The sequence below is a fragment of the Furipterus horrens genome, unplaced genomic scaffold (assembly GCF_987537825.1).
Source record: "Furipterus horrens unplaced genomic scaffold, mFurHor1.1.pri manual_scaffold_6, whole genome shotgun sequence".
NCBI classification, from domain to species: Eukaryota; Metazoa; Chordata; class Mammalia; order Chiroptera; family Furipteridae; genus Furipterus; species Furipterus horrens.
Window position 1 is genome coordinate 89324331 of NW_028327176.1, and position 23543 is coordinate 89347873.

The following is a 23543-nucleotide window of genomic DNA, read 5'->3' on the forward strand; positions in this document are numbered from 1 at the left end:
TGTGGAAGCTGTTGAGTTTCCTTTTGTGCCTTGCGTAGGTGGTCCACGTCTCGCTGCCATAGAGGAGAGTGCTGAGTACGCAGGCTTGGTAGATGCGCAGTCTGGTTTTCTCAGTGAGGCTGGAATTGTTCCACACTCGCCGGTTCAGTTTGGCCATAACTGTGGCTGCCCTGGCGATTCTCCGGTTGACCTCCAAGTCAACTGACAGAGAGCTCGAGATGGTGGACCCGAGGTAAGTGAAGTCGTTGACAACCTCCAGGGTGTATCCGTCGATGGTGATGCATGGGGGAGTCCCCGTGCCTTGAGCCATAACATTCGTCTTCATCAGGCTGATGGCTAGTCCGAACTCCTTGCATGCGTGGGAAAGGCAAGTGACTAGCTGCTGGAGTCCCTCTTCGGAGTGTGATGTCAAGGCTGCGTCGTCGGCGAAGAGCATCTCACGGATGAGCACCTCTTTGACTTTGGTCTTGGCTCGTAGACGGGCCAGGTTGTAGAGCTTGCCATCGGATCTGGTGTGAATGAAGACACCCTCGCTGCAGTCCTTAAAGGCGTATTGGAGGAGCATGGAGAAGAAGATTCTGAACAGTGTAGGCGCGAGGACGCAGCCCTGCTTTACTCCGCTGCTGACTGGGAAGGCCTCAGAGGTTGCGCCGTTGTAGGACACCGTGCTGTGCATGTTGTCGTGAAAGGACATGACCACAGCAAGCAGATGTGGTGGACAGCCAATCTTCCGTAGCAAGCTGAAGAGTCCGCTTCGACTGACCAGATCAAACGCCTTCGTGAGGTCGATAAAGGCGAGGTAGAGTGGTTTATGCTGCTCGTGACACTTCTCCTGCAGCTGGCGTAGGGAGAAGATCATGTCCACTGTTGATCGGCCAGCTCTGAAGCCACACTGGGACTCTGGGTAGATGTGGGAAGCAAGGGTCTGCAGGCGGGCAAGAGCGACCCGGGCGAATACTTTGCCGACGACGCTGAGGAGAGAGATGCCCCGGTAGTTGTTGCAGTCGCTGCGGTCTCCTTTGTTCTTGTACATGGTGATAATGTTGGCGTCTCTCATATCCTGGGGGATGTAACCCTCCTTCCAGCAGAGACAGAGTAGATGGTGGAGCGGCTGTAGCAGGACTGGTTTCCCGCTCTTTAGGATTTCTGGAGGGATTCCGTCGCTTCCTGGTGCTTTCCCGCAAGCGAGGCGGTCGATGGCTTTGCCGAGCTCTGCCGCAGTAGGTGGGGTGTCTAGCTCCTCCATGACTGGTAGGTCTGGGATGGCGTTAAGAGCAGTGTCTCTTATGGTGTTCCTCGTTGCGTACAGCTCGAGGTAGTGCTCGGTCCACCGCCGAATTTGCTGTTCCTGGTCAGTGATGACCTCACCTGTCTTGGACTTAAGGGGGGCGATCTTGGAGGGGATTGGGCCTGTTGCCTTCTTGATACCCTCATACATTCCTCGTGCGTTGCCTATATCGGCGGCTTCCTGGATGCTTCTGCACAGATTTAGCCAATAGGTGTTGGCACAGTGGCGGGCGGGGGGTAGATAACTCATATCTACCAGATAACGCCCAAGCTGCAGCTGCGTTCCCCCCGAATGAAAAATTCCTCTTCTCCTGAGCTATAAGAATGCTGTTTTGACTAAGAATAAATGAGACTTGATCAGAGCACTGTCTTGTCTCCTCTCCTTGTGTCTCTTGTCCCTTCTTCATCCTCACTCCCCCTCTAGGGTCCTCGTTGCTTGACCTGCAGGACGGGTCAATTTTTTACTTGAGCTTTTTCTTTTCTTTTCTTTTTTGAGCTAGGCCTGTAATGCTATGAATTTCCCTATCATGCTTGCTTTCCCAGTGTCCCACAGATTTTGGATGGTTGTGTCCTCATTTTAATTTGTTTCAAGGTATCTTTTGATTTCTTTCTTGATCTTGTTCTTTACCCACTTATTGTTTAATAACATGTTATTTAGCTCCCATGTCTTTGCATGTTTTACAGAGTTCTTCTTGTGATTGATTTCTGGTTTCATAGCATTGTGGTCAGAGAAGATGCTTGATATGATTTCAATCTTATGAAATTTGTTGAGACTTGTTTTGTGTCCTAACTTGTGGTATATCTTAGAAAATGTTCCATGTACACTAGAAAAGTTTGTATATTCTGCTGCTTTGGGGTGAAATGCTCTGAAGATATCAATTAAATCCATTTGACCTAGTGTGTCATTTAAGGCTGCTGTCTCCTTGTTGATTTCTGCCTGGAAGATCTTACCATTGAAGTCAATGGGGTATTAAATTCCCTGACTATGACTGTATTTCTGTTGATCTCTCCCTTTATGTCCATGAAGATTTGCTTTACATATTTAAGTGCTCCTATGTTGGGTACATAAATTTTTGCTAGTATTATATCCTCTTGTTGGATTGTTCCCTTTATCATTATGTGCTATCCTCCTTTGTCTCTTGCCTTGGTTTTAAAGTCTGTTCTGTCAGATGTAAGTACTGCCACCCCAGCATATCTTTTTCCATCCCTTTCAGTCTGTGTGTATCTTTCAATCTGAGATCAGTCTCTTGGTGACAGCATATATATGGGCTTTGTTTTCTTATCCATTAATCTATCCTATGTCTTTTTGTTGGAACATTTAAGCCATTTACATTTAAGGTGATTATTGATAGGTACATACGTAATGTCATTTTATTGTCAGGATGTTTTCCTCTGCTTTTTTTCCCCTTTCTCTTCTTTTTCTTCTTCTTAGAGCAAGCCCTTTAACATTTGTTGCATACTGATTTGGTGTTAACAAACTCCTTTAGCTTTTCCTTGTCTGGGAAGCTTCTTATTTCTCTTTCAATTTTAAATGATAGTCTTGCTGGGTAAAGCAGCCTTTATTGTAGGTCTTTGCTTTTCATCACCTTGAATATTTCATGCCACTCCATTCTGGCCTGAAATGTTTCTGATGAGTAATCAAATGACAATTTAATTGGAGCTCCCTGGTACGCAACTACCTGCTTTTCTCTTGCAGCTTTTAGGATTCTTTCCTTGTCTTTAAGCCTTGGCATTTTAATTATGATGTGTCTCAGTGTAGGCCTCTTTGGGTTCCACGTGTTAGGGACTCTCTGGGTTTCCTGGAGTTTTGCGTCTTTTTCCTTCACTAGATTAGGGAACTTTTTGGTCATTATTTCTTCAAAATATGTTCTCAATTCCTTGCTCACTCTCTTTTCCTTCTGGTGTTTCCATGATGCAGATGTTGTTACACTTCACATTGTCCAAAAAGTTTCTTAAGCTCTCTTCAATTTTTAAAATTCTTTTTTTTTCCCCCTGCACTGTTGGGATGAGTATTAGTTCTTTATGTCTTTGATTGTAGGACTCCCGTGCAGTTTGATTTTCTGGTAATTCTGATTGTTTTTTGTTTTGAGGTATATGTAATCTCTCTTATGGTTGTGGAAGGAGGCAAAGCATGTCTACCTACACATCCATCTTGGCCGGAAGTCCCCTGTTTTGTTCTCAATTAATTTCACCTATTTTGTCTTTTTTTTTCACAGAACAAGCCCCTCCCAGCAGACTGGGCAATCAATATGAAGCAACAGACCGGCCTTGGTGAGTGGGAGTCACATTGCTGAGACCATGTGCCTCTATCCAGTGGTCACATTGAGCAGGGACTCCATGAGCAAGCGCTGCATGGCTGGGGAGAGGCCAAGTGACACCATTTGTCAAGGTGTCTCCCCCACCTGAGTAGAGCAGCCCCACCACACAGATACCCCCTGCTGGCATCACCTTCCACACCAGTACGTTCATCCCCTCTGACCACGGCAAGAGGACCATGAGCACACCTCTCTCCCACCTCTCAGTTCCCAAGTCATTTTCCTCAGTTCCTGCCCCGCCAGCCAACCCATTAGCCATTGTTCTGAGTCACTCATGTCCTACTCAGGGGCATCTCTCACACACACCCCTCGCAGGGGCTGGCTCAAGTTTGATTCCTAGTCCTGATGTGACAGCCATTCCCAAGGCTATTCAGGAGTCAGCTCCCAGGATCACTGCTCTTGCTTTAGATTCTCTTCTTGTGCCTCAATCACAGACATTTATTTCCTTGATTTTTTATTAAATTGCAGAAATTTCAAGTCAGTAATTCTAGAAGCTTTTAGTAAGAATGATTCTATGCTGGCTTAAAGAAAATTATTCAAAAATTCAGAAAAGTGTCCTTTTATGAAGGGCCACACCCACGGAGAGATGTGGACAAATCATAAGTGCGCACTGGATTCTCACAAAGGGAACGTTGGGACAAACACACCCAAGGAACATTCTAGTACCCAGGGAGCTCACTTGAATTTTATTTGGTCATAAACTGCCCCCATCCCAAGTAACTATTTATCTGGATTTCTGATACCGTAGATGAGTTCTGTCAGTTTTTTAGAGAATGAAATATTATTACAGTGGACACCTCCCTCTTTGAACCTGGCTCTCCCTCAGCATTCTGTCCCGGGTCTCATCCCTATGGCTGTGAGTGGCTGTAGTTTATTTACTCTCATGGCTACAAGAGGTTCCATTATATGAACAGCCCACACTTCTTGTCTTCTGCTCATGGGCATTTTTGTTATACCCAGATTTTACAAATTGTGCTGCTATGAGTAATTGCTTCATATATTTGGCTCCCATATGTATGCATGTCTACTAAGTACGTGACTAAGCCTGGAAAAGCTGGGTCATAGGGTGAACGATTGTTTGGGTATCGTAATGTTGCCAGTGGAAATAGGGTTCTTTCATGGAGTCACAAGAAGAGCATTCTGACGACTCACATAGAGAGAGATAAGGCTTAGTTGTCAGATTTAATGTAAGTGGAGCAGACACAAAAGGCTGTTCTGGGTTCAACTCCATTCCGCTGTGGAAAAAGTCCAGACTAGTCTTCATGAGGCCTCGCACAAAGGCCAGTGTCCAAAAGTTCTGTGACATGCGGAAGCTCAGTCCAGTTCAGCCTTTCTCCCCACCTGGCTAACGTAGTCTGTGTTTCTGGTTGTACTCTGGCTAGCCTTGTGTCCAGGCCCACGCAGTCTGCCAAGGGCAATGGGTGGCTGCTAGTGTCTGGTGTCACATGGCTATGAAGAGATCACAGGACTGAACAGGATGAGCACGTTACAGAGAGAGAAGACAGACAGACAGACAGACATCTCTTTGTTAGCCTGATTATATTACCAGGGCTTGAGAAGGACCAGGCGCCTTTTTAAATGAACCAGTCAATTTCCCAAACTTTCACGGGCTTATGATGAGTCCTTTCCCTAATCAAGGTATTTCCTAGATCCTCAGGAATTCTGTTCCCTTATCCAATCTGATCCTTTCCACAAGCTAGATTGACAGACCTCTGCAGTATCATCTTAGTTTCTAGTGTGCGGGCCTCAGAGTAGAAGCACCTCCCCTTTCATCGTCTTGGCTTCTACTGGGCATGCACCCAGCAGAGAAATTTCCCCTCCTCCTTCCCCTAATAATCCGATTTCATACCAGATGGCAGTCCCCCCACCACCCTGGAGATTTGAAAGCTGGTGCAGAATGCTGCCATCCCCTGGGGAGTGTATAAAGCTGCAGCTCCTAACAAAGCAGGCTCAGCATCTGACTTAGCTCCACATTCATTAGGCTCGACAGTGTCTGATTCCCTTGATTTCCTTCTTTACTAATATCTAGCCACCTGCGCTAACAGTACCTCATGCCCAACATTTCTCAAAGTATTTTAATCAACTTACTCTCATACTGGTAAAATACAAGAGAATTAGTGCAAATTCTTGCGAACAATAGATTTAGTCTGAGTTTCTCGTTTTCACGATTCTGGGAGCTGTGCTGTGATATCACATTACAGCTTAATTTGAATTTTTCCCCTCTGACTAAAAAGTCTGAGCAACTTCCTTAAATTTATGGGTCATGTAAATATCCTTAATAAGATGATGGACTGGACTAATTGTTAAAGACTGAATGGGACTCTAGTAATATGTCAGCATCTTTTGACTGTTATGATACTTTTGTTATTAATGAATTTGTAGTCAAAGACCTGTGGTATAATGGAAAATATTTGGTCTTTGTCCCTGGATCCTGGCACAGAGCTCGTAAAACTCTTGGATCTCAAGGATGCCAATGAGATGGCTGTTGCCCAAGGGTCCTGGACAGTTTCAGGACGGGGCTGTTACCAGAAGACCAAGCCTAATCAGAAGGTTGGAAGTTTCAGCCTCACTGCCCAACCTCTGGAAAGAGAGTAAAGAGTTTGAGTTCAATCACCACTGGCCAATAATTTAATCAATCCTGTCTGTGTAGTGTAACCTCTAATAATGGGGTTCAGAGAGCTTCTGAATGATGAACACATCCACATGCCGGCGGCAGGGGTGATACTTTCCAACTCCATGGTTACAGAGGCTAAGGCACTCAGGACTTCCCTACCTTGCCCCATATCCTTCTTCACTGGCTGCTCACTTGTGTTGTTTATAATAAAATGTAATCATAAGCACAGCATTTTCCTGAGTTCTGTGAGTGGATCTAGTAAAGTAATAAGCTTGGTGGGGAACCTCTAACTTTTGTAACCACATCAGACAGAAGCACAGGTAACACAAGGGCCTGAACTTGAGACTCGCTCTGAAGGGAGGGCAGTCTTGCGGGACGGAGCCCTGCCTGTGTGGGGCTTGAAGCTACCTCCAGGTAGTTCACATCGGAATTGAGCTAAATTGTAGGAAAAACAGTTGGTTTCTGAAAATCAGAGAACTGGGTGAATGAAGAAAAACTCATTCACCATCCCACAGAGGAATTCAGAGTGAGAACAAGCAAGTGACCCTCTACCTAAGATGTCATTTATCAATCACTTGTTCTTCCAGCCAAACCTGAGTACCTGCAAAGTACCAGATTGTTCTAGTCTTAGATCTTAGCTCCAAGAATTGAAATTAGTTTTTCTTTCCCACCCCTCACCCCAGCACCAGATCTTGGGCAGAGACCACAATCCTACATGAAAGCAGGACCCCCCCACCCCCAACATTTGTGCATCTGGACACAGTTCGAGGCTCCATCAGTCAGGTGACCACATGCCAGACTCTGACTTGGGACCCGGGAAACAGAGAGGCTGGGCCTGCACAGAGTGCACTGGCAAGGGTGGCGGGAGTGGCAGTAACAGTGTCCAGGTGCTGGAGCACAGAGACAGCAGTCATAGCTGCAAGGCCCAGGGCCCAGCATCAGGGAGTCAGTGGTGTGAGTGGTGACATCTGTGCCCAGGAGCAGGGCAGTGGGTCCAATGTGGGACCCGACCCAGGCTGGACTGTGGATTGTTCCTGGCTGTGTGGCCTCTAGTCTGTTCTGCGGCTTTCCTCAAAATATTATACCATTAGTACCCAATACATTGCTTTATATCTAGATTAGAAACAATCAGAATTCCATTGTTTGCTCCAAGGTATACATCTGGGGAACAGTTTCAGAGAACAAGCATTCAGAGATTTTATTATGCTGATCCGGGGCCCTTCCTAAATCTTCCACCCGACTCTACGCCATGGTAGAGAGAACAACATGTCACTCCCAACATCATGTCTCATAATTGACAATATCTATCCTCCCTCTTCTTTCTGAGGGAAAAAACTACCTTTTAATGTGGATTTAAGACCCCTCCTTACCCTGAGCTCTGTCAATGACCTCAGCAGTCCCCATCTGGCTGAGCCCCATCACATAATCTGCTTCCAGGGTCTTCCCCATCTCTGCTGACAGCTATTCCATCTCTTTGCTTGTAGCCTCTGAGGTTTTTGGTGACCTTGGCTCCACCCCTCATACCCCAGATTCACCATCAGGAATGCTGTAAAGCCCCCGTCAGAAGGCATCCGGAATCCCCCCACGCCCACTGTCTCAGCAGCTCACCCAGGGAAGCATCTCCGGCCTGGAGCTCTGCACAGGCTCCTCCTGTGTCCCCACTGTCTCCCCCACCTCCCGAGTCTGCTCTCAGCACAGCAGCCACAACGATCCTTCAAATGGGACATCAGGCCATGTCCCTCTCCTGCCCTCAGCGGCCCTGTGACTCCCACCCTATTCAGAGCAAGTGTGTGCCCTTCCAATGTCCTCCAGGCCCACGTGGTCTGGCTGTGCCTCTGTTTCATCTCCATCACTCTCTGCTCCATTCCCGCACCACCCTCCACCGCTCCTCACTCTTCCCAGACACCAGATACACCCCTGCCCCAGCCTAGACTGAAATTCCTCCAGACAACCTCATGGATAATCTGTCACATCTCCAAATCTTCCCTCAAGGTCACCTTCCCAGTGAGACCCACACTGACCACCCAAGTCAAACACCCACCTTCCCTGTCCCCACAGCCCACACTGGGAGTCGCCGTCCTCTCTGAGCTTTCCCAAATCACTTGCCCTCCTAACACAGACACATCCTGGTTACTGTGCTCACACACTGTCCTTCCCACACACGTGCTCCACTAGGCCAGCAGTGACCCTGATTAACTTCAGTGATGTTCCCACATGCAGTGCCACACAGCTGTCACACAGCCTATTGGTTCATGAATGGTCAGTGCAGGGCACCTCCCTATGCTAGGCAGTGTCATTGTTAATGTGGCCTCAGACCACAGCTGTTCTGCAGCAGCGACGGCACCACCAGCACTGACGCTGACATCGACGCACCTGCACTTTCCCACAGCACTGCTCCCACTAAATCTAGAGTGGACTCTGCTCTGCGAATCCCGGGGTTTGCACTGGAACCCACACTAGCACGAAGGGCAGGGAGGGAGCGCAGGTGAGCAGAGTAAAATTTCAACAAGAACTTATCTGAGGTGAGAAATTATGGGTCCCAGCTCTGCTCATTTCAGAACCTGGTTCTTTTGAGAGTTTCGGAAAAGATGGGAAGATCAGTCAAGCCCTAGAAGGTGGTGAGAGTAAAATGAGTCTGAAAATTCATCTCTAGGTATCACATACTGCTGTGTGCAGGGAACCCCTGGGCCTTCTGGGGACAATGACAGGCAAAGCACCTCCTGCTGCTGACAGACAGGGGACACCCAGAGAAGAATGAGACCAGCACTCCTAACAAAACAAAAAGTCATATTGCTCTCTAGAGACAAACAAACAACAAATAAAGACCCAGAAGATGGGGGCTGAGGGTCAGACCCAGGCCTGAGCCCTGGCTGACTCAGCAGTAAGAAGCCCTCGCTGCCCACGGTCCTGGACATGTTCTTTATTAGGACAATTTTCAAGGCCTGGATGATGTTGGGTCCCCGTGATCCCAGGTCCTGGTGGACTAGGTCCTACTGAAGGAACAAGGACAAAGGGGCAGAGGGGAGACCCAGGCAAGCAGTGACCCAGTCAAAGAGTAACCACATTCATGACCATGACACACTGAGCACTGGCTGGACACCGGCCCCAACAACGCTTGGTCCTCACAGCCTCTCCCGTCTCAGCAACAGACTCAGCACAATAAACACTTGAGTTCTGGAAATTTCTCGATGCTCCATTTTATTTCTTCTCACACTTTAGACTCTTCAACTTTTTAATTAGCACATCAACAAATTATGGTAAGATTTGAAAAACAAATTTACATCCAGAGTCTTATTTCAGTAAAGGAGTAAGAAGTTGCAGCTCATTGAACCAGGATTAAAGACAGAGATGGTGAGGGCCCAGCCCTCCCTTTGCTGGAACAGGAAACTGAGGGGAGGGGGCGTGGTGGGCAGCGGTGGGCCAGCCTCCCACCTCCTCACAAATGCTGATAGGAACGCAGACATTCAGATGCCAGTTGCAGAAAGAGAAGTGAGATGTTCCTGAGGTCACAAATGGTTTGGTTGGTGTGTGTGTGTGTGTGTGTGTGAAGAGTCTTCCATCACTTATTCCCCGACAAGGCAGCTGTCTCACACTGTGGAAGAAAATAATAATGAAAATTTTCAGGTCAGTTGCTGTAAGTGGTGACATTGCACAACAGCTGACCTTGTGCTGAAAATGTCCCAGAGAATCCCCATTACCCTGTCCTGTCCCCTCTCCCCCAACCCCTCCCCATATCAGGGTCTCACCTTTACCAGCCGTGAGAGACACATCAGAGCCCTGGGCACTGTCACTGCCTGGGTAGCACAAAACAGGACGTGGTCAGAGCCCAGAACAGGAGACTAAAGGATCTCAGGGTCTCAGGGGTCACCCCCTCCATACTCACTGGCAGCCTGAGCATAGCTCCCTCCTTTTCCACCTGCTGGAAGAAAACATCCTGTGAGAGACCAGGGAGGAGGCTGGGCCATGAGGTCCTAAAGGAAGCCCTAGTCCTGGACCCCAGAGAAGTTTCCGGAACTGTGGCTACAGACCCAGGGCAGGATCAGGAATCCTAAGGAAAGTACATTTACAGGAACTGGACCAACGCCCTCCTGGAGGTCTGTCCTCAGCAGTTACCCCACTTCTGACCTGTGACTATTGGGAACCAGGTCCCCATCACTAGAATCATCCAGGTGATCAAATGTCCCTTACATTCACACCTGCCTCACTAAAGAGTAACTGAGAGTAGACAGGCCCCCAGACTGGCAAGCACCCGGGTGAAGATGGTGCTTCCCTTAATGAAGCGGGACTTATGTCTACCTGGGCTTGAAACCCCCAGCAGGACAAGAAACTCAGACCCCACCCCTCCCCTACCTGAGCGCTTCCTCCCCCACATCACAGCTCCAGCTGCCACAACTCCAAGGAGGACAAGGCCAACAAGGAAACCTATGATGATGATGGTGGTGGTGGTGGTGGTCTGAGGAGGCGGCTCTGGAAAGGGACAGGAAGGTGAGGGCCCTGACCCCCAGGCCCCAGCCCCAAATCTGATGAGGTCCTCCAGAGGCCCCCCACTTCCCTGGGAAGAGGCTCTGTGCCCACGTCCCCCCCTCACCCCATCTGAAGGTCCGGGGCGCGGCCAGCCCCTCGTGCTGCACAAGGCACGTGTATCTCTGCTCCTCTCCAGGGGGCACCACCACCGCCGCCCACTTCTGGAAGGTCCCGTCCCCCGCAGGCCTGGTCTCCACAAGCTCCATGTCCTGGGTCTGGTCCTCCCCGTCACGCTGCCAGGTCAGGGTGATCTCGGCAGGGTAGAAGCCCCAGGCCCAGCACCTCAGGGTGACCTCACGCTCAGAGATGGGGTGGTGGGTCACGTGTGTCTTTGGAGGGTCTGAGAGAAGGGTGAGAAAATTCAGGAGCTTTGCATCATCATGGGACACCCCAGCAGCGCTATGTGACCATCCTGAGAATGGACAGGACAATGGGGTCCGGGAGGGAGCGCAAGATCCCGACACCAGCCTGGACAGAGTCACCTGAGATTTACTCCCAGTCTTTAGAAAGTTCTAGAATCAGAGTGACACAGCCCCGTTAGAAGGCAGGTCTCTGAGGGGAGAAAAGGCATTTCTGGGCCAGACCCGGGTGGAGGCCCCGTGACTCAGAGCAGCCGGGTCACACCGGAGACACCGGGTGTGGGGCGGGAACAAGGCCTGAGAGAGAAAGTCCCCGTGGGCCCCGGAGCCACTGCCAGAGTCAAAGGGAACCCATGATCGGTTATTTCCGGGTTGTTCCCCGTGCACCCTCAGAAAGACGGCACCCCGGAGTGTCCCTGAGACGAGGTGGGGGTCACTCTCCGGTCCCGGATTTGAAAATCCCGGCGGGATCGTCTCCCGACCGAAAGCAGCGGGGACTCCGACACTGACGCCATTCCCGTCTCCTCGCTGGGGCCCCGGCCCCGGGGGAGAGGAGGCCCCGCGGCCCCGGTACCTGCGCGCTGCAGCGCCTCCTTCCCCTTCTCCAGGTACCGCAGGAGCCACTCCGTGCACCGGCCCCTCACGTAGCTCTCCCATTGCTCCGCCGCACCGGCCGCCTCCCACTTGCGCCGGGTGATCTGAGCCGCCGCGTCGGCCGCGGTCCAGGTGCGCAGGTCCTCGTTCAGGGCGAGGTAGTCGGCGCCGTCGTAGGCGTGCTGGTTATAACCGCGGAGGAGGCGCCCGTCCGGTCCCGTGTCGCAGCCGGACATTCTCTGGAGGGTGTGAGACCCTGACCCCGCCCCGCGGTCAGCCGCGCCCCCGGGTGAGCCCCGCCCCGCCCCGCGGGGACTGAACCAAAACCGAAAGTGCGACCGGGTCAACGTCCCCGCCGGCTCCTCCCGGGTGGGATGTCGGGGGTCCCGCAGCCTCGGGGAGAAGCTCGGACGCGGCCCCTCAGGCGACCCCCGCCCGCCCGTGGGAAGGGGGGTCGGGACGGCCCGGCCCCGCGTGCTCACCGCCGTCGCTCTGGTTGTAGTAGCCGCGCAGGGTGTTCAGGCCCACTCGGTAAGTCTGCGCGAATCCCTTGAAGACCCGCGTCTGCTCCTCCCAGTACTGCGGATACACCTCCTCCACCCACGGCTGCTCCATCCACGGCGCCCGCGGCTCCAGCCTCGGGTCCGCGGCGTCGCTGTCGAACCGCACGAACTGCGTGTCGTCCACGTAGCCGACGCCGATGAAGCGGGGCTCCCCGCCGCCGGGCCGGGACACGGAGGTGTGGAAATATCTCAGGGAGTGGGGACCTGCGGGCGCGGCGGGGCTGAGACCGGCGACCCCACTCCCGGCGCGGGTCCCGGTCGGTGGGACAGGAGGGGGAGCGCCCGGGAGACGGAAAAGGGAAGACGGGACGGGCGTGGGGTCGGGCCCAGGGGTGGTGGAGACGCCCCTGCCCCGGGGTCCCGCCCGCGCCGGGTCCCCCGCGCCCCCCCGCAGAGGCCGTTCCCTCCCACCCCGCGCTCACCAGCCCAGGTCTCGGTCAGGCCCAGCGCCCCCCAGAGCAGCAGGAGGAGGCTCGGGGACCTCATGACCCGCATCCTCAGGGTTTGGGGAGGATCTGAGGCCGGGCGGGTCACCTGAGACCTTATAACCGGGAACGGCTCTGACGCTTATTGGCGTCTCTAGAAACCGGACACCAATGAGAGTGACAACTGGGGACGCATCATGAGTATCCAGGAAGGAGGCCCCGACACAGGTTGTGAGAGGGCGAAGTGAAACCGGGGAGACGGGGACTCCCCAACACTGGGCTTCCCCGCCCCAGACTCCGCCCTCGGGCTGAGACCCTGACAACCGGGCCTGGGACCTGGGACCTCACCCCCCTCCTGCTCTGAGAGTCTTTGCCACCCTGTGTCCCCGAGTCCTGGCCCAGGGTCTGTCTGTGTGAGGAAACCAGGGAGAGACTCCCCAGGTGGGCCCAGCCCCCTTCCTTCACCTTCTGTTCCCGGAGTCCCTCTCCCTGAAATGGACTCTGCCTCCCACCCCTTATCTCTCCCCCTGGACTCCTCTAGGAAAAAACACACACGAGGGAACTCGATGCCAGAGAGGAGCGCGCCCTGGAAACGGGGGCACAGGGACAGGGGCTTTCTCTCTAACCCTGGAGGAGTTGTGCCTGGAAACACCTGATGGAGATTCTCAGTCCCGTCTCCTGGTTATCTACAAACTGCAGTGGGAACACGATCTTGGAAACCCAACATCAAGAAGCTCATCTGTGAAGAAGTGGTTTTGGCCCCTTGGTACAGATATGTGTCTAAACAGCCCTGCAGTCAGACTCACAGAGCCTCTAAATCCCACTTCCCACACAGTGAGTGTGTGATTCGGGATTGGTACATTGTAAAATGCCCTTCACTCCGAGCCCCAAGTGTGTCCCTGTGAGTCTCGCATCCTCAGTACGAAGAAGCCCGGGGAAGCAGTGTGTTGCTGTGCGTTTGAACAGGAGCATGTGCAGCTCAGAGCTGCAAGGACTCAGTGCGGTCACCCACGTGAAGGAGAGGGAGCATGCGGGTGGGGGAGGTGTCCTAGATCCAGGGCAGGGTGAGGAAAGTTCAGAGGGGGTGTTGGGGAGCCTGGAGCCTGTTGGCCTCCAGAGGATCAATAACCCTGCCTCAGTTTCCCTGCTGTCCTCAGTCGTTGACAGGAAGAAGCCTGTGAGAAGCGAGGTCCCAGAGCAAAGGGACAGCACATTAGAGAGCACAGCAGTGGGGACATCAGTCAGTCACAGTCCCTCAGGATGAATATACAGAATAGAGAGCCCAGAAATAAACCCATGTCTCTATGGTCAATTAATATTTGACAAAGGTGTGAGGAGCATACAGTGGAGTAAAAATCGCCTCTTCAATAAATGTGTTGGGAGAACTGGACTGGTACATGCAAAGAAAATTGAAACTACATCACCAACTTATACCATTCACCAGAATAAACTCAAAATGGATAAAAGACTTAATTAATGTAAGTTATGATACCATAAAAGCTCTAGAGAAAAACGGGCAGTGAATTTTTAGGTATCCCACATAGCAATATTTTTGCCAATATCTCCTAGGGCAAAGGAAGTAAAAGAAAAAAAAAAAAAAAACCAAATGAGACTACATCAAATTAAAAAGCTCCTTCATGGCTAAAGAAACCATTATCCAAATAAAAGGGAACAGACCATATGGGAAAACATATTTGTCAATGATACACTGGACAAGGGTTTAATCTCCAAAATACATAAAGAACACCAGGAAGACAAACAATCCAATTACAAAATGGGCAAAGGACCTGAACAGACACTTCTCCAAGGAGGACACACAGATGGCCCAAAGATATATGAAAGAATCCTCAACATCACTAGCCATCAGAGAGGTGCAAATTAAAATCACAATGAGATATCACTTCACACTGGTCAGAATGACCATCATTAATTAGTAAGTCAACAGACAATGAATACTGGTAAGGATGTGAAGCAAAGGGAACCCTAGTGCACTGTTGGTGGGAATGCAGACTGGTGCAGCCACTGTGGAAAACAGTATGAAATTTCCTCAAAAAACTAAAAATAGAACTGCCTTTTGATCCAGTGATTCCCACTGCTGGGAATATACACTAAGAATCCTAAATCACCACTTCAAAAGAACCCATGCACCCCTATGTTCGTAGCAGCACTATTTACAATAGCCAAGTGCTGGAAACAGCCTAAGTGCCCATCAGTAAAAGAGTGGATCAAAATGAATGGTACGTTTACACAATGGAGTACTATGCAGGGGAAAAAAGAAGGATCTCCTATCTTTTGTGAATGCATGGATGGAAACTGAGAAGATTATGCTAAGTGAAATAAGCCAATCAGTGAAAGACAAATAGCATATGATCTCACCTATAAGAGGAATCTAATGAACAAAATAATGAGCAAAGTAGAACCAGAGGCATGGAAACAAGGAACAGACTGACAGTGACCAGAGGAAAGGGGGGAGGGGTATAATGGTGGAAAGAAGGGGAAGGGGTTAGTCAAAGAGCACATATGGCTGACCAGTGGACATGGCCAAAGTGTGGGGATTGACTGCGGGAGTAGGGAGTGGGCTGGGCAGAGGAGGGCAAAGGGGAAAAATTGGGACAACTATAATAAAATGACAATGATATATTTAATAAATAAAGCTGCTGTGAACATGGGTGTACAAATATCTCTTCAAATTCTTTTCATTCTAGTAGATACTGAGAAGGGGAATTGCTGGATCAAATTGTAATTCTATTTTTAATTGTTTGAGGAATTGCTACACCGTTTTCCACAGAGGCTGTACCATTACACATTCCTATCAACAGTGCTCAAAGATTCCAGTCTCTCCACATCTTTGCCATCCTAATGGGTGTGAGGTGATATCTCATTGTGGTTTTGATTTGCATTTCCCTAATGATTAGTTATGTTGAGTATCTTTTCATGTGTTTCTTGGACATTTATGTATCATCTCTGGAGAAATGTTTATTCAAGTTCTTTGTTCATTTTTGAGTCAGTTTGCTTGTTTTATTTTGAGTCTTAGGAAATCTCTATATATTCTGGATATTAAGCCCTCATCAGATATATGCTTTGAAAATATTTTCTCCCATTCTGTGGGTTGTCTTTTTACTCTGTGGATAATGTCTTTTTTTTCTTTCTTATTTTTCCCATCTTATTGAGATATAATTGACATACAGCCCTGTGTAAGTTTAAGGTGTACAGCATAACAACTTATAAAAGTTAACATATACAGTGATCTCCCACTTACCGCAGGTGTTATGTTCTAGACCCCCACCCCCTCCATGATAGGTGAAAATCCGCGAAGTAGGAACCTTACATTTATTTTAGTATTTACATATATTTTAAGGCTTATAAACCCTTCCCACACACTTATAAACCATTCCTAGTCCCTTATTAACCTTTCCCACTCCCTTATTAACCTTTTCCACACTCTTATAAACACTACTTATGTTCTTAAACATATTCTACACTCTTAAATCTACATAACTTTAACAACATGTACACAGTACTGCAAAATCCCGTGATACAGCGAAAATTTCATGATAATTAAAATATAAAGTTTAAAAAATCCCATGATACAGTGAGGCCATGATAAATGGGCCACCAATAAGTGAACTGTGATATAGAGAGGGACTACTGTTAAGATTAATTTTTAAAAGTCAATATAGATACAAAAAAAAAAATGCTTGTTTTCATTGTGATTACAGCTCTTAGAATCTACTGTTTTAACAACTTCCAAATATACCATATAACAGCGTTAACTGTAGTCATCATGTTGTATATTTTATCCCCAGTACTGTTTTGTTTTGTTTTAATATTTTATTTATTTTTAGAGAGAGGGGGAGGGAGGGAGAAAGTGAGGGAGAGAAACATTGATTGATTGCACCCCCAATCGGGACCTGGCCCACCACCTAGGCACGTGCCCTAACTAGGAACCAGTTTGTGGGGTGATGCTCAACCCTCTGAGCCACACCAGTCAGAGCATTATTGTTTTATCTTATAATTGGAAGTTTGTATCTTTTGACCACTTTCATAAAATTCTCCCCCACCCAACCTCTGGTAACAAATACAATCTCTTTTTCTATGAGTTTGTTTGTTTGTTTGTTTTCATAGATTCCATATAAATAAGTCATACAGTATTGGTCTTTCTCTGACTTATTTCATTTAGCATAACGCCCTCAAGGTAAATCCATATTGTTGCAAATGGCAGGATTTCCTTCTTTCTCATGGTGAATAATATTTACCACCTTATTTACCACTTAAGTTGTTTCCCTGTCTTGGCTATTATAAATAATGCTGCTATAAACACGGGGGTGCAGATATCTCTTTGATATAGTGTTTTCATTTCCTTTAGATATATTCCCAGAAGTGATATTGCTGGATCATATGGTAATTCTATTTTTAATTTTTTAGGCAACATCCGTATTTTTTCCATTGTGGCTGCACCAATTTACAACCCCACCAACAGTAAACAAGGGTTCTCTTTTCTCCATATTTTTGCCAGGACTTGTTATCATTTGTCTTTTTGATAATAGCCATTCAAATGTGTATGAGGTGGTAGCTCATTGTGGTTTTGGTTTACATTTCCCTGATGATTAGTGATGTTGAGTAACTTTTCATGTACCTGTTGGCTATCTGTATATCTTCTTTGGAGAAATGTCTGTTCAGATCTTCTATTTTATCTTTTAAAAAGATTTTATTTATTTATTTTTAGAGCAATTGAAAGGAAGGGAGTAAGAGAGGGAGAGAAACATCAATATGGGAGAGAAACATGATTGGTTGCTTCTCACATGCCCCCAACTGGGGACCTGGCCCATAACCCAGGCATGTGCCCTGGCCGGGAATAAAACCAGCAACCCTTTGGTTCGCAGGCCAGCATTCAATTCACTGAGCCATGCCATCCAGGGTCATTTTGTTTTTTTTAAGATTTTATTTATTTAATTTTAGAGAGAAGGGAAGGGAGGGAGAAAGGGAGGAAAACATCAATGTGTGAGAGAAACATTGATTGGTTTACTATCACATGCACCCCAACCAGGGATGGCCCACAACTGAGGCATGTGCCCCGACAGGAATCAAACTGGTGACCTTTCGCTTTGCAGGACAATGCCCAACCGAGCCACACCAGTCAGAGCCTCTGTCCATTTTAAATCAGGTTGTTTGGGTTTGTTTCTTGTTTTTTGCTATTGAGTTATATGAGTTTTTATGTATTTTGGATATTAATCCTTATCAGATATGACTTGCAAATACTTTCTTCCATTCCATAAGTTGTCTTTCATTTTGTTAATGGTTTCCTTGGCTGTGCATAAGCTTCTTAGTTTGATGTAGTTTCACTTGCTTATTTTTAATTTTGTTGCTTGTACTTGAACTGTTTTCCAAAAATGGTTGCCAAGATCCATGTCAGGAAGCTTTTTCCATTTTCTTCTTTGAATTGTATGGTTTCTGTTCTTACAGTTAGGTCTTTAATCTTTCAAGTTAGGATTTGTGAATGGTGTGAGAGGGATTTAGTGTCATTCCTTCTTAGGTGAATATCTAATTTTTCCACCACCATTTATTGAAGAGAGCATCTCTTCTTCATTGAGCATTCTTGGCTCCCTTGTCAGATATTAGTTTGCTGTATATACATGGCTTTATTTCTGGGCTCTCAGTTCTGTTCCATTGATATGTGTGTCCATTTTTATGTCAGTGCCATGCTGTTTTGATTACTTTAGCTTTATAATACAGCTTTAAATCTGGAAGTGTAATGCTTCTCAGTTTTTTAGAATTGAATTTATTGGGGTGACATTGGTTAATAAAATTACATAGGTTTCAGGTGTACAATTCTATAATACATCACCTATATATTTAGTTCACCATTCCAAGTCTCGTTCCATCACCATTTATCCCCCCAATATTCTCTTCTACCTCCCCACATATCCCTTCAGTTTGTTCTTTTGTCAGAATTGTTTGGCTATTTAGGGTCTTTCGTGATTCTATATTAACTTTGGGACTGTTATTTATACTTCTGTAAAAAATGCCACTGGAATTTTGATAAGGATTGCATTGGATTTATAGATGTCATGGGTAGTATGGACATTTTAACAATATTACTTCTTCCAATATATGAACACAGGATACCTTTCCATTTATTTGTCTTCCTGGATTTGTTTTACCGATGTCTTGTGGTTTTTAGTGTAGCAGTCTTTCATCCCTTTGGTTAAATTTATTCCTATTTATTTTATGGATGCTATTGTAATGGAATTGTTTTCTTTTGCAGATAACTTGTAATTAATGTATTGATGTTACTGATTTTTAAAAATATCCTCACTCAAGAATATGTGTATTGATTTTAGAAAGAGAGGAAGGTAGAGAAACATTGGCTGCCTCCCATACACGCCCCATCCAGGGATCGAACCTGCAAACTAGGCATGTGCCCTGACTGGGAATCAAACCTGCAACCATTTGGTATACAGGATGACAGTCCAACCAACTGAGCCACCCAGCCAGGGCTGATTTTTTGTTTTTTAAGATTTATTTATTTTTAGAGAGGGGAAGGGAAGGGGGAAACATCAATGTGAGAGAGGAACAGCAGAAAGGGTGAGAGAGGGAGAAAGGGAAACATTGATGTGAGAAACATCAATCAGTTGCCTCTCGTATGTGCCCTGACCAGGATTGAACCTGTAACCCAGTCATATGCCCTGACTGGGAATTGAACTGGCAACCTTTCACTTTGTGGGATGATACCTAATGGATTGAGCCACCCACCAGGGCTGATTCTTTGTTAATCTTTTATCTTGCAACTTTACTGAACTTGCTGATTAGCTCTAACAGTTCTGGGGGTGTTTTCTATATATAAAATCATGTCATCAGCAAATAGAGACAATTTTACTTCTTCCTTTCCAATTCTGATGCCTTTTCTTTCTTTGTCTTGCTTGATTGCTCTGGGTAGGACTTCTACTACTGTGCTAACTAGAAGTGGTGAGAATGGGCACCCTTGTCTTATTCCTATTTTAGAGGAAAAGCTTTATAAACTTTTCACCATTGTATGCATTGTTAGCTGTGGGCTTGTCACAGATGGCTGTTAATATGTTGTTTTTATTATGAGTGGATGTTAAATTTTGTCAAATGCTTTTTCTGCATTGAGATGATCATATGATTTGTTTTCATTCTATTAATGTGGTGTATCACATTGATTTATGGATGTTGAACTATACTTGCTTCCTTTGATTAAATCTCATTAGATCACAGTGTACAATCCTTTTAATGTGTTGTTAAATCTGGCTTTCTAGTTTTCTATTAAAAAATTTAAAATCTATATTTATCAGGAATAGTGGCCTCTAGTTTTATTTTTTTTGAAAGAGATATCATTTATTTGTAAGATATGCCATCCATGTCAACAGATTACAGGGTCACAGAACCCTGAGTATTAAGTGAAATAAAATTGCTCCCTTTTACTATCCCCGAAGTCATGGCTAAACTTGGTAAGACAGGAATGAAAATTATATGTATAGATGAAGATCTTCAGTGAAAATAAATGCATATATGCTCAATGTCACAAATGTTAACCTCTAGTATTCTTTTCTTGTCATTATCCCTTGTCTGGTTTTTGTATCAGGGTAATGCTGGCATCATTAAGTTTGGGAGTGTTCCCTTCTCTTAGATTTTTAAGAGTTTCAGAAGGATTGGCTTTTCTTCAGAGATTTTAAATTATTGATTCAATCTCCTTACTAGTAATTGGTCTGTTCAGATTGTCTATTTCTTCTTCAGTCTTGGTAGGTTGTTTTAGAAATCTATACATTTTTTCTATGTTGTCCTCTTTGTATTTCTGTAGAATTTGTAATGTCCTCACTTTAGTTCTGATTTTAGTAATCTCAGTCTTCCCTTTTTTGTCTATCTAGCTAAAGGTTTGTCAATTTTGTTTTTTTTCCCAAAAACCAACTTTTGGTTTTATCAATTTTATGTAGTTTTTCTATTCTTTATTCTCACTTACCTGTGTTCTCATCGTTATTATTTCCTCCTTTCTGCAACCAGGGTTTACTTTGTTCTTTTTCTTTCATTCAATTTTAAAGTGAGGATGTTGATTTGAGATCTTTTGTTTTTAATGTAATTATTTATAGCTCTAAGTTTCCCATTTAGTACCACTTTCACAGCAGCCCATAAGTTTTGGAATGTTGTGTTCATTTTCATTCATCTTTATGTCTTTTTCTTGTGATTTGTTCTTTGATTCATGGGTTGTTTAATCTCCACAATTTTGTGAATTTTCTAGTTTTATTTTTAATTCATCTTGTTGTAGTCTTAGAAGCTACTCTGTATGACCTTTCTTTTTAAACCTGTTGAGACTCAAATGGTGGCAGAACATATGATCTAACTTGGAAAATATCCCATTGCACTTGAGAAGAATGTTTATGCTGTTATTGTGTTCTCTGTATATACCTGTTAGTTCTAGTAGGTTTATTAAGTCCTCTATGTCATTATTTTATCTTCTGTCTGGTTGTTCTATCCAGTAAGAGTGGGGTATCAAATTCTCCAACTGGTGTTGAAGAACTATTTCTCCCTTCAGTTCTGTCCATTTTTGCTTCATATATTTTGATTGCCTGTCCTTAGGTGCATAAATGTTATAGTTATATTTTCTTGCTATGTTGAAAGTTTATTAACATATAACGTCCTTTGTTTGGCAGCCTTTTTAAACATCTATTTTGTCTGATATTAGGAGAGCCACTCTTGCTCTCTTCTGATTACTATTTGCATGTAATTTATTTTTCTATCCTTTCATTTTCACTTGTCTTTGGATCTCGAGTCTTACTGTAGGCAGCATATAGTTGTTTTCTTTTCCAAAAAAATTTATTTATTTATTTATTTATTTATTTATTAGAGAGGAAGGGAAGAAGAGAGGGAGAGAAACATCAATTGACTGCCTCTCCCATCAGGCCCGCAACCCAGGCATGCACCCCGACCAGGAATTGAACTGGTGATTCGTCGCTTGCAGTACGACGCCCAGCCGAACCATGCCAGCCAGGGTGGATGATGTGTTTTGATTCACTCCGCAGATCTCTTTTGATTGGAAAGTTTAATACATTTCAGATATTACTTCTGTCATTGTGCTGTTTTCTCTGTGCCCTGTAAGTCTTTTGTCCCTCATTTCCATATTCTTTTATTTTTTGTAGTAGAATGTTTAAATTACTTATTATTTCCATTTGTGTATACTCTATTGCTATTTTCTTTTTGGTTTCCAGGAGGATTACACTTAACATAAAATCATAATATTCAAAGTTGGATTTACAACAGCTTAACTTAAGTAACTTACAAAAATCGCTCCTCACAGCTGTCCACAACCCTTTTGGTTTATGATGTCATAAAAGAACTATGCATTATGTGTCCAAATACATAATCATTCTTTTTAAATGTATTAATCTCCTAAAGTATACAGAAAACAAGATTTGGAGTTACAGTAATACCAATTTTTATATTAATAATTGTTTAAATCATGTAGAAAACAAAAGGTACTGTTACAAACCATTAGAACAACACTAGCTTTTATTATTGCCTGGTTACTTATCAGTATTGCGGCCTCTATTCCCACACATAGAAGGATTTGAGGTACTGTCTAGTGTCCTTTCATGTCCTCTAGCAGAACTCCCTTGAGAATTTCCTGCAAGGCAGGTCTTAGTGGTTATGAACTCCTTCAGCTTTTGTTTATCTGGGAATATCTGAATTTCTCCCTCATTTATTTTAAAATTATTTTTCTATTACAGTTGTCCCATTTTTTCCCTCATTGCTCTCCCCTACCCACCCACCCCCAGTCAATCTCCCTCACTTCTTAAAGTTTTGCTGAATAGAGCACCCTTTATCTTTGAGAACTTCGAATACATAGCCTCCAAATTTTCTGAGAAATCTTCAGATAACCTTATTGAGGCTCCCTTGTATGTGATCATTAACTTCTCTCTTGCTGTTTTCAAGATTCACTTTTTGCCTTTGTTTTTTGAAAGTATGATTAGAATGCACCTAGGTGTGTCTTTGAGTTCATCTTATTCGGATTCAGTGAGCTTCTTGGATGTTTATGTTCATGTGTTTGATCAAATTTACTAAGCTTTCAGTCACTATTTCTTATATTTGCTTGATTCTCCTGGTACTCCCATGACGTGTATTTGGTCCCCTTGGTGCCCCACCAGATCCTTAGGCTGTTTGCTTTTCTTCAATTTTTCTTTCTCTTGCTCAGCCTCAATAATGTCTGTTGTTTTATCTTCAAGTTCACAGATTCTTTCTTCTGCCTACTCTTGAAACCGTCTAGTCTATTTTTCATTTCAATTATTGTGCTTTTCAGCTCAAAGACTTTTTGGTTTCCTCTTTATTGATATATCCATTTTGTTCACACACAGTTTTCTCATCTTTAATACATTTGCCATGAACTCTTTTTCAGGACAGATTCTGTTGAATTTTTTTCCTTTGGATGGGCCATACTTCCGTTTCTTTGTATGCCTTGTGACTTTTTGTCAAACACTGGCCATTTGAGTCTAATAATATATTAACTCCAGATGTCATAATCTTCCCACACTTCCCAGGGCTGTGTTTCTTGGTACTGTTTTTTTTAATTGTTGTGGGCTGTCCCGCTACTGAGGATCAGCTTCAGGTGTAAACCTAACGTCTTCTCAGAGCCTTTTCCTGGGCATGTATGGTCACTTTCATTTTCCCTGTATATGACTTTTTCTTTCATTCTATTAATGTGGTTTATCAACTCAAGATCCCTAGCATCAACATTATTTGCTTTGGAAAAATATGCAAAGGCAATTATCTCAGTACCAAATAATTTAGCAGCCAAAAGGGAGTGTAACTCAAATTCAGAGATGAAGCAAGGAAGTAAGAAAGAATGAAAGGCC

At 45.4% G+C, this 23543-nt stretch overlaps 1 protein-coding gene across 1 annotated transcript; it reads right to left on the reverse strand.

Annotated features, from left to right (window-relative positions):
* Positions 1 to 9749: 9749 nt before the first annotated feature.
* On the reverse strand, positions 9750 to 12766 carry LOC150006901 (patr class I histocompatibility antigen, A-126 alpha chain-like). Its single transcript, XM_090282286.1, has 8 exons — positions 12679 to 12766; positions 12176 to 12460; positions 11674 to 11949; positions 10805 to 11080; positions 10567 to 10683; positions 10100 to 10132; positions 9963 to 10010; positions 9750 to 9808 (listed from the first exon to the last, which is right to left on the reverse strand). The coding sequence occupies exons 1-8, from the start codon at positions 12749 to 12751 to the stop codon at positions 9804 to 9806; spliced, it is 1113 nt and encodes a 370-aa protein (XP_090138412.1). The 5' UTR covers positions 12752 to 12766; the 3' UTR covers positions 9750 to 9803.
* Between the last annotated feature and the right edge of the window lie 10777 nt (positions 12767 to 23543).